This window comes from Cyphellophora attinorum (genome assembly GCF_001299255.1).
Source record: "Cyphellophora attinorum strain CBS 131958 chromosome Unknown Contig11, whole genome shotgun sequence".
Taxonomy (NCBI): domain Eukaryota; kingdom Fungi; phylum Ascomycota; class Eurotiomycetes; order Chaetothyriales; family Cyphellophoraceae; genus Cyphellophora; species Cyphellophora attinorum.
In genome coordinates this window covers 1-11,126 of record NW_017253239.1, presented here as the reverse complement: position 1 = coordinate 11,126, position 11,126 = coordinate 1, and the positions used below count along the sequence as shown (strand labels likewise).

Sequence of the window (11,126 nt, the reverse complement as noted above, 5' to 3'; positions counted from 1 at the left end):
CTTTCAAGCTTCGTGGACCGGTCGTTCGTGGTGGGGAGACCACAAGCGAGCCCTAATACAACGAGTGAAGAAGACTGTCATCTCTTCGTGCTGCTGACGAGGCATGAGAGAACCTGCAAGGGTTGTCAGCAGTCGTATCGGCTGAGGTAAAGGCTAGCAACGTACCTTTTCGCCAACTACTCCCTGATTGTACAGATGTTTTCCTAGACCCCGAATCACTTCCATCTGCTCCTCAGGAGTGAGACCCCACATAGCAGATTCAATCAGCTGGCCCGGAGTGGTATGGTAGACCGCAATGAAACTCTGGTAGTACATGTAGGCCAGCGTGCCCATGATAAACTGACAATCCATTCGATCGGTCATGCCGCCATGGCCCGGGATGCTATCGCCAAAGTCCTTGATGTGGAATGAACGCTTCAGGCCTGATGCAAAGAAGCCGCCAAAAGGAGCGATCAGGGACGCAAATGTTGCGAGGACAAAGATATGGAACTGAATTGGCTCCATCCAGAAGGTGTAGTAGCTTTCGGTTTGCCAGGGCAACTGCACCTCGTATGGTCGTGCAATAAACACTGGGTTCGGCTTGCAGGTCAGACCACTGAACATATTGGCGCCAAGGTCTTGGACGGGGCAGATGAAGTAGGGGAATTGGATCAAGAAATTCGTCATGGCGTAGCCGATGATGACAGTACAAGCCCAGGCTCCGACAAAGCCCTCGACGGTCTTTTTGGGAGACAGCTGGATCAGCGGCGTCCGGCCAAACGTGATGCCGCAGATATAAGCGAAAATGTCGTTCGTGATGACCAGCGAGACAGGTATGAAGAACCAGATGAGGCCTTCGAAGACGTTGTTCATCATGAAGTGGGCTTGGAAGACGATGAGGAAGAGTGCCATGTGCGTCCATGCAAATTGGCGGAATTGGAATCTGTAGGAGCCCTTCTGGAGAGAGTAGACGAAGAAGACAAAGCCTATGCAAATCAGCTTTTTGGACCACGCTGCAGGTTCGCTCTTAACTCACCAACAATGTACAGACTGAAGCTGATGAAGCGATGGTGTGTCGCAAAGGGCTGCAGCACCTTCTCGACCAGCAAGACGTGCTTGAAGTAGTAGAGGACACTCTCGCCGTAGAGGTAGTACATGGCCACGGCGAAGAAGTACCAGTTCAGTGATCTCGTCAACGGCAGATTAGCCTGCCGCGAGGGCACTTGCGCAATAGCAATGACCTCTTTGAATGAGATGATGACAACCACGGTGATGATGCCCAGAATCCATATATGGCCGGCGGCTAGCAGGCCGAAGAAGCCTCCGATCATGACCAGCGTCCATATTGTCCTCGTAATGAAGGACTGCTTCTTTTTCTCATATTCTGAGGGCTCTGGCTTTCCTTCCTGTATCACTCCATTGCGCACGTCTTTCTTCGGGCTGGACGGCTCGGACGAGGCATCTGTAGAGGAGCTCTGGCGCCGATTGCTTGTGCCATTGCTGCGGTTGTGGTCGAATTTGACCTGTCTGGCTTCGCCATCGCTTGTGATTGCTCGAGCGACGAGCAGGACCGTGTGTGAAGAGCGCGGTCTGCGTGGATGCTTGCAATATAATGGGCGTCAAATTTACAGGTTGTTCCAACAAGATTGCTGTCCAGGCACCAAAGACGTCAGGGCTGACACGTGCGGGCCACTGGAATTCGCGTCTGAAAGTTGCGGAGTCTGCCGGACTTTGCGCTGCCTCTCGAATTTCTTCTGAGACTCTTTCGCGGACGGTTTGTTTGCGCGCGGAAGACAGGCATGCGATTGTGACGAAGAAACGAAAGCCGAACAAAAGTCAAAGGCACGGGAAACGCTTCATCAGCAGGCAATCTCTCAGCGCTTGTTCAGGTCCAAGTGTAGCGTCACCATGCATAATGCCAAGCCCGGAGCCGGAAGACGCGGCGGACACAAATTCCATCGTAAAATCAGGTCGAAATACTTGATGCACGGATAGGTATTTCGAACTCGCCCGTAGTAATGACACAGTCCGAAGCCTACGGACTAAAACATGTCTGGCTCGCATTGAATGTAGTATGCGCGACTGTCTGACTATCCTCATGAGACGCGAAACATCCCGCAACGACGGTGTGTGTGACAACATGGGCTCTAGAGATGCTGCGCTGCGAGACACAGATTGTGTGATGATGCCAACAGTATATACAGTCACCAATCAAAGCCCGAACTCACAAAGGGCGCTCAACGAGACTGCTCCTTCTCCGCTCAACCTCCTCGTCCTCAACTGGTGGGCCGCGGTAGTTCTTCCTGCCCCATGCGAAGTACCAGATGATGCTGGCAGCTGTGCCACCAACGAACACAGCAGACGCGTAGTTCATTGTCTCGGCCGTGACCGGGCTGAAGAAGGGGAACGAGAATAGTGGTGTTACCAAGAGTGACCATGCTGTGTTAAATGTCAGTGATTTGTCTCGCAAAGAACCACGAGATCTCGAATGTACTTACCGACAGAGATCACATTGCAGATGAGACCGAAAACGCCAAAGTTCCAAGGCGCTCCCTTTAGATGTTTGCGTCCAGTGAAGAGATTGACAGCGATAGGTATAACGTATGCGATCGTCAGGAAGATGACACCGGACCCGGAGAAGGCGTTGAACGCAGCAGTCGAGCCGAAGTAGATCAGTCCCAGTAACACCTCAATGATGGTGCAGAAGAGCATAGCGTTCAACGGCATGTCGAGCTTGGTATTGACCTTGCTCCACAACTTAGACCCGGGAATCGCGCCATCGCGAGAGAAGGCCCAGATGCAACGCGACGATGCGACCGTGCAGGCGGTCCCACAAAGTATGGCCAGTATCAGGATCGGGACGCACAAGGCGAATGCTCCGCCCTCATTGCCAATCGCTGAGCGCAGGATGAACGGCAGCGGCTGATAGTAAGGGTCGGCAATGACGTCCGCAAGCGCAGGAATGACAAACATGAGCGGTACCAGAAAGATGATACCGCAGAGCCAGTTCAAAGCGAGAGCTCCAACCATAGCCTTGGGCACCTGCGTAGCTGGATCCCTGGTTTCCTCACACATGGACAAGATCATTCCAGTGGCAGAAGTTGCGTATGCGGCGTGAAGCAGTCCGATCAAGAACGACCATCCGTCAACCCATCCGGTGCTGGCGGTGAAGTTGCCGAACGCGAATCCTGCACTGTTGCGACCATTCTTTGCGATCGCAAGGACACAGATCAGGATCGCAAAGACACCAGCAAAGGTAAAGTAGATGGTAATAGTCTGCCAAAGGTCAGTAAGCGTTGGTAGCAAGGATCATAGAATTTCAGCGTACGTCTAGCATAGGGAGGATGCGATTGCCGAGAGAGCATATCAGGTTGCACACAAGCGTGATAGCCAAGAAGACCAGATAGTACTGATAGGTGTCAGGCGCCCAAACGCCGACGCCCTCGTCGTCCTGGAAGATGTTGACACACCCGATGAAGAAAAGTGTTGTGCCGAAGTTGACTGACAGTGTGATGATGATGTTACCGAGAGCGTAAGCCCAGCCACAAATCCAGGCCGTGATTCTACGAAATCTGGGTGGTGACAACATGAAAGTCTGATAGTATACACCACCAGACGTCGGGTACACAGAGGTGATCTCTCCCAGTGAGATAGCGAGGCACGCGATGATCAGACACACACCGCACCAGCCCCAGATCACTGCCACCGGACCACCACCAGCAATCGGGTAGAGCAAAGTTGTGGCAAGACCATAAGGTACCGAAGCTAGGACGAAAGACATGAAGGCGACCTGGAATGTCGATCGCGAGCGAACGAGCTCAGATTGGTATCCCAAAACATTGAGAAGCTCGTCGGCATTTGCTGCCTCGGCGCCATTGGCAAGACTGTGGCGGTGGCCCTTCTCGACGGACTTGCGGTTGTATGTGCGGTCTCCGTCGAGCATGCCGTTCCCAGGATTTTCTGGGGACGCATAGTCGAAGCCCGCAGGTCTCTGACGTGCCATTATGGTTCTTGTACGTGAGCTGATAGCACTGGCGTTTGAGTCGCGTTGGGATCTTTGGGAGTTGTTGCTTGCTGGGCACTATGTCGCACTGGGAAAGACGCCGTCACACGCAACAGAATCGGATTCGGTCGACGGTATACACGTCGAGAGCAAAGAGGCCTGCTAAGAGAGTGACGCGCAGGAAGAGAAGCGTGAGGAAAAGATGACGAGACTGGGCGATTTTGAGCTGTAAGTAGATAGCGGCCATTGGCGGCTGCCAGTGGGTTGCTGCTCAGGTAACTTTTCGTTCCGCTGGGGAGCTCGTGTATCGACCCCACCTCACTGTCGCTTAGAGCCTTGGCATCCGGTGGATTCGTGAAAAGCTCGACAGAAGATAGGTCGCCCGTCGGTACTGCTATCCTAAGGAGTGTAAGCCCGGATAAGTGCTGTCACCTTGTCCTCCACCTCCTAGCACCATTCACGTGGGAATGCGAACGATTAGCTTGGAGGGGGAATGCTTAGGCTGTGAATCCCATGATAGGCATGATAAGTCGTCCCAAACTACCTACCAGGACACTTCAAATTATTCAGGGCTTGCAGAGACCGTAAGCGCGGCTGCTCCTACTGCGTTACTAACGTTCGTCATAGCGTCCTCGTCGAGCAGGCACTATCGCAGTGGATAGAAACCGATGATCGCAAGTTTGCATCTGCGAGGCAATCCCGAGGTATGATGACAGGCAAGGCCCATGTAGAATCGATGTCCGCTGTAGAGAGTTCACAGGGCGAAAAATCTCTTGTTGCAGCAAAACTTTGCAGGACTCGTGCCCACGACCAGCCGAAATAGGGTTCTCATCGTGTGAGAACAATCTCAGCTCGTGGAAAAGATGCCTGGTCGGTGGTGTAGCTCGTGGCTCATGCTCGATTCGTGGGGGCTTATTCGTTAGGTAACCTCAGGCCCCGGCTGGGCATAAAGTATAGGCGCGTAGGTAAGCATGATTGCTGTGTACGATGAGCGTCGCTCAGAGCTCACCATATAACGCAAGCTGCACGACTGCAAGAAGAACAACTGCCATGAAAGAAATCTGCTTTGCAGGAGATGCGAGTACTTCAAATAGTCTTTAGCACAGGCTATGGCACCAGATGAGCAATGCGACGCGTGTCGTCTTCGGATCCGAATCTCATGGCGGGGCGGACTGCCAAGCCTAGGACCAGATTCGGCGCGTGAACGCGTGCTTGGGTTGCTAATGACGATCACATCCACGTTAACAAGACCATGTCTCGTCATCTCAAAAACCAATAGCAGCAGTGAGTGCGTGTTTGTCTCGGCCAATGGCTCCGAAGAATGAATGGCATGGACGACAACGAAGACGAGCACAACTTTTCCGACGATGATGATTTCGGGAATCTCGAAGATGACGCCTTGCAAAAGCTCGAGCACAATGCGATTCTTTCTACACAGAGAGCAGCCGCATCGCAGCGGCCTGCTTCCCTCAAGACGGTGCCTCTGCCTCAGAGCCGCAACTTTGCGAACGTTCAACCACATCTGCAGCATGCCATCATAGATCCTTTCGACCATGATGATGACTTCGAGCTTGTTGAGCCAGATCAGGTGCCCACGCCCGTCGAATATATCGAGCGGCCTACATACAATCACAGTCGGCCACCTGGCGAGACCACGCAGAGGGAACAGGCAAGGCTGCAAAAATATGGCAACTCTACTTCATACTCCCGCAATTATGGTCCACCACCACAGCAGCGAGGGTACCAGCGCAATGCGCCTCAGCAGACCACGACAACGAACATGTACAATGCGAGCCGCACCACGTCGGCCACCTATAGTGCTGCGAACGATGTGAGCCGCACAATGTCGACCACGTTTGTTGCTGCGAACGATATGGGTCCAGTCCAAGCTGATCTGGCAAGCTCAAAAATAGAAGAGCTCATGAAAGAGCGTGATGCACTGATGGCCCAGCTGCAAGAGGCCAAGGATCAGGTCATGACAAAGGTTGGAGAGATCTCGATCATCAGGGAGAACAAAGACAAGGAGACGAAAGTGTATGATCGACAGTTGGCAGCAATGAAGAAATCCATGCAAGAAGAGTCCGCTCGGCAAAGGACTGCTATTGAGTCCTTGACGTCGAAGCACAACTCACTCATCACCGAATATAACATGACAAAGGACGACCTGAAAGAAGAAACTCGCCGAATCAAGACTCTGGAGAGTCGACTGAAGGACAAGTCTGCCAACAAGCAGGATGGAGCTGTGCTCACGCCGAAGAAGCAAAGGCCTGCAAATTCCTTGCGAGACGGCTTCGATGACGACGAGGTAATGGTCATGTCTCCTTCGAAGTCCGCGCCTCGCCGTTCGAAGCCTAATACTCCTACTGTGCCGGGCAAGAAGAAACGCAAGGTAGATGCCAGTCCGGTGAAACCACTCGTTCTATGGCAGCCAGATGATACGCCACAGCATCACGGACAAGACTTCCCGCAGATTGTCTCGGGCTACACCGTACCAATCATTCAGAAGGACAAGCAGACCGCACGAGATTTAAAGTTGATTCAGAAAGTCATCAACTACCAGCCCAGGTCTAAATCGGGGAAATTGATTGAGGTACTGATCGCCTTTAAACTACCCAGCCGTCCGAATCAGTCGTTCTCAAGCATCGTCCTTGACGCCGTCGCTCGCCTGCATGGTCCTGGACTGGCAACGGATCTGCTACAGATCTTCATCGACTTGTGGGCTCAATCGATAGCCGAGAAATACTACGATTGTGTAGGCCTACTCATAGAGGTGGTGGACTACATTGCCGACCTACGTGCATCGGTGGTCGGCAAGAGTGTCATCGCAAGCCTTCTTCCGGTCTTGCAGGACTCTGCATCTATCAACGGTTCTGCTCGCTTCAAGCATTCGCCTGTGTATCGTGCGAACTTTGGGCAGTTCAGACAGACTCCGGCCTCTGCCTTGAATCCTCTTGTGGACACCACAGTATGTCTCGAACTGCTATACAAGGTCGCAGGGCTATGTCTGGACTCAGAAGAGTTGATTGACCACTTCTGGCGATTGATGTCAACCGAGTTTGTGTTGATGATGCTCAACATCTGGCAGCCGATACCTGACATTACGTTGATGCTTCACTTGCTTGCCACGTCTATCTTTCATACAACGTTCGGAAACATCTGCTCAGACACCTCAACGCAAAGTACTATGGAAAACCATATTGTCGCACGAGTCTCATCCCTGTTGTGGGAAACGCCAAAGGTCGACGAAGGACTTCCTAGCCCATCAAGGTCAGATCTTTGTCGTTTCCGGCTTGAAGCATTAGCTCTACTGTCCAGTCTGGCCTGTGAGCCAGCGCTTCTTACAGAAGACGGTCAGCATCACCACGGATCGATTCTTCTGGCATCCCATCCATCCGCCATCGCTCGACTTGTTCGAGTTCTGTATGATTCTGTCGCGGGTTTATACTTGATGACACCCTCGTCTCCGCTCTATGCTCAAATCATCAACCACGGAGTGCAACTGTTGTACCACATAATGACGCAGCATGGCGAGGAGATCGATCTCCAACAGAAGCTGGCAGCAGTCAATGGAGGTGTGCACAAGCATCGGGTTGTATTGACGAGACTGGCATTTAGCGAAGGTTGGTTCATAGACTCTGATGTGACTGATGAGACATGTGCGATGGCAACTGCGATGCTGGAGGACAGTGTCACTCCAGACGAGGCCGAGATGATGATTCAAGCGTTTCCAGGCTTCAATGGGCGGAGGAGAGAAAGGGTGACACAGCAGCAGTCTGGTAATGATGACAGCATGGTAGGGGTCGAGTGAAGCGGTCTCTGCAAGACTTTATGCAACAGCGGATGTGACATAATGATAACAACGATGGCACGATAGATGAAGCTCTGACCAGCTCGTGGCACCAGGTGGTGAAGGCTGCCTTACGATCACGCAAATAGCAGGATTTCTGCTGTCATCCGGCCAGCCTCGCGGCTACAGCCTGGCGACGTCATTTGATGTTTTGCAATCGTGAATGTTTCGTTGCGAAGAACATTTCGTCCGTCTACACAAGCCTTCCTTCAGCCGTTGAGGCCATGAGCGTGCCGCTGTCGCGTTCACACAAGACGTTATTCAAAGATCCCCGCTAAGCACTTCTTCTCGTCAACCACCGGCGCGTCTGACCGACCCGTTCGCCATTCACTTCAAACAGCGACCATGTCCGAGCCCATTCCTGAATCGATACCCACCTCGCACGACCGCATCTCCTCGCGCCCAGCGAAAAAGCTACGCCAACTCCCACCGTCCGCCACAGCAAGGGAAAATGCAGCACACACCATCTCACACCTCATGCTCGACCCCGACATCCCAGTGGCTCTGCCTCAGCCTCGGTCGCCAAAACACACACCTCTATGGCGCCTCCACCAGAGATCGTGACGAACGTGCAAGGCAGTAGTGCGGGTGCGGGCTCAGGCGAGTTTCATGTGTACAAAGCGAGTCGGAGGCGGGAGTATGAGCGATTGCGATTAATGGATGAGGAGGCGAAGCGGGAGGAGGACGATGCGGACTGGGCGGCTAAGGAGAGGGAGAGGAAGGAGAGGGATGAGGAGCAGACGAGGCGGAATCGGGAGCGGAGGAATAAGAAGAAGAATAACCGGAAGCAGCAGAAGAATGGGAAGGGTGGTGGAGGTGATGACGGGATGGAGGAGGAGGTGAGGGAGAAGCAGCCGTCGAAGTTGCGGGAGGTGCAGAGGTTGGCGGATGAGGATGAGGGGGCAAATGGAGAGCACGAGGTGGGAGGGGCGGTGCAGCAGGAGAACGGCATTACGATTCATGACGACGACTGATTAAGCTGTCACAGAAGCTGACACCGACAACTTATACTTACGGGTGCGCTTTGAGGGGAGGGCCTTCGCATCGAACACGAAATCTTGAGCCACTCCGTCATGGCCCTCGATGCTTCGTCAGCTCCGGCATCATCGAGGCGCATCAGGTACGAAGTCCTGATCATGTGGAACGAGAAGCACCACTCATGTTGCGACGATAACCTACATGAATATCACACGCCACTCACGGAGCCGAGTGTCAACCCGGCTATACGCCATTTATATGTGTGGTGGCAGCAGTATGGTGTTGGGAATGCTGCTTTCGATTCACTCGCCAGCATGGCCACGAAATGCAGAGACTTGCCGGCTGACACAACAACCGCGAAGGTGCGTTGATGAAGGAAGAGGAGCGCGAGGACGTGACTGCTCGGCAGAGTCAACGGCATGATGAAATGGGAATGTAGGTTAGGCAGCACTGACCGCACCTGTCGCTGCTGCATCTCCTTAATTCCTAGCTCTAGTGAACTAGCAGTCACTACGCAAAGGTGTAGCAGCGGCGAGCTGTACAGACTGGGTACTTAAGTAGCAAGAACTATTCTCCAAGCCAAACGACGAACCGTGGAAGTTACGACTGAGCTGGGGTCAAGCCGGTAGACACGCCTTTCGCTGCCATTATAATTACATCACACTGACTTCATCTATTCGGTCGGTCCCTGTGTATCAACCGAGACTCGCGAAGAGCATCATGCCCGAGACGTCTGATCCTACGCAGAATCCTCCCTGTGTTTCGGAACAAGGCTTCGTCGCCCTTAGTGCCATCTATCCATCGCCAAACATGTACTGTTTCATCGTCTTCGAAATGTCCAGCCTCGTGTCCCCTGATTCGTCAACCTGCTACGAACGACCCCTGCTCCTTCACGATTCTCGTCGTCTCCCATAGCTGTAGCAATTGTTCATACAGCTCCTAGCAGCAGACTGTTACCATCGCCATAGCTACAATCGCACGGGTGACCTGTCTTCCAGAGACAACGCGCGGACACAACAAGCTGGGACAAGGACCATACCCCTACTGCATACCTAAGCTAGCAATCAACAGCGCTTCTGCCTCCTTTGCGGACGGAACAACTACCGACTTGAGTGCACAATCAGCAATTGGCAACACCCCACGACTATGGACTCCGACGACGAGCCACCAGTCTACGCCTCTCCTGTCGCCCGCAAGATCACGACCTCGGTGCCCACCAGCTCAACCCAATCCCCATCGAAACCATGGCACGCCCACGTCAACCTCGACCTCGTTCTGTACATCCTCTCGCGCTCAGTCTTCCACCCAGCTATCACACTGATCTTCTACCTATGCCTCGCCGCCCTGCACAAGCACAAGGAGCCTATCTCCTTCTACGTGCTGTACTGGTCGGCGTTTCTGTGCTCGCTAGAGATCTTGTTCTACCTGAATCGGAGGATCAGTCTCGGACCGCCGAGGGACGTCGATTGGGAGAGTGAGGTGGTCGTGATTACGGGCGGGGGTAGTGGGCTGGGTAGGAGGTTGATGGAGGCGTTCGTGATGAGGGGTGTCAAGGTGGGAGTGCTGGATATCAAGGGGATTGATGCGAGGCGGAGGAGTTGAGAGACGGTGCAACTGGGGAGCTGGTCTGGCAGACATGTGACGTGGGCGTACTAGGTGAAGTTGAAGGGGCTGTAGAAACGATTGTGAAGGAGGTATGTACCCTCACGACTCAGAGCAATACGTAAGAACTAACGATGCACAGCTCGGCCCACCCACAATCCTGATCAACAACGCAGCAGCACGCATCAACGCCCTTCCTCTCCTTCCAACAACCAACTCATCCCCAACCCCATCATCAGACGAGAAGCAACCACTACCAAGCCAGACTCTCCACCCAACCCTAGCCACCACAACCCTTCACACCAACACCCTCGCCCACTTCAACACCCTACACACCACCCTCCCGCACCTTCTCTCCTCCACCACCGGCACCACATCATCACCATCTCCTCCATCCTCCGACACCTCTCCCCGTCCCATCTCTCCGACTATGTCGCGTCTAAAGCCGCCGTCTCCGCCCTCCACACCTCCCTGACCCACGAGATCCTCTCCCATCCCGACCCCTGGGTCCGACGGAACATCAAGACCTTGCTGGTAGAGGTAGGCGAGATGGACACGGATCTCTTCAGTCCGGTGACGAGGCTGCCCTGGTGGGTGAGATGGCTGGGGCCGCGGGTCGGGACGGGGAGAGGTGTCGGAGGATGGAGGAGATGGTGATGATGTGGTGCGGTGGTGGAGGAGAGAAGGTGCGGGAGGGTGGTGGTGTAGGGTGTTGAA

The 11,126-nt window shown here is 53.7% G+C and overlaps 4 protein-coding genes across 4 annotated transcripts; 3 read left to right on the top strand and 1 right to left on the bottom strand.

The window, feature by feature from the left end:
• Positions 1-77: 77 nt before the first annotated feature.
• On the bottom strand, positions 78-3,982 carry AB675_10530 (putative phosphatidate cytidylyltransferase; the record flags this gene model as incomplete). The annotated part of the gene is made up of 6 exons (XM_018139310.1): positions 78-113; positions 166-965; positions 1,016-1,569; positions 2,208-2,418; positions 2,478-3,255; positions 3,308-3,982. 6 exons carry the CDS (start codon positions 3,980-3,982, stop codon positions 78-80), a joined length of 3,054 nt encoding a protein of 1,017 aa, XP_018000917.1.
• Positions 3,983-5,303: 1,321 nt separating this feature from the next.
• On the top strand, positions 5,304-7,790 carry AB675_10529 (uncharacterized protein; the record flags this gene model as incomplete). Its single annotated transcript, XM_018139308.1, has 1 exon — positions 5,304-7,790. The coding sequence occupies one exon, from the start codon at positions 5,304-5,306 to the stop codon at positions 7,788-7,790; it is 2,487 nt and encodes an 828-aa protein (XP_018000816.1).
• Positions 7,791-8,174: 384 nt separating this feature from the next.
• Positions 8,175-8,803, top strand: AB675_10528 (PRKR-interacting protein 1; the record flags this gene model as incomplete). The annotated part of the gene is made up of 2 exons (XM_018139307.1): positions 8,175-8,260; positions 8,329-8,803. The coding sequence occupies 2 exons, from the start codon at positions 8,175-8,177 to the stop codon at positions 8,801-8,803; spliced, it is 561 nt and encodes a 186-aa protein (XP_018000629.1).
• Positions 8,804-9,953: 1,150 nt separating this feature from the next.
• On the top strand, positions 9,954-11,003 carry AB675_10527 (uncharacterized protein; the record flags this gene model as incomplete). The annotated part of the gene is made up of 2 exons (XM_018139306.1): positions 9,954-10,404; positions 10,552-11,003. Coding segments are annotated over 2 exons (903 nt in total), but the record flags the coding sequence as incomplete, so codon positions are not given.
• Positions 11,004-11,126: the final 123 nt, after the last annotated feature.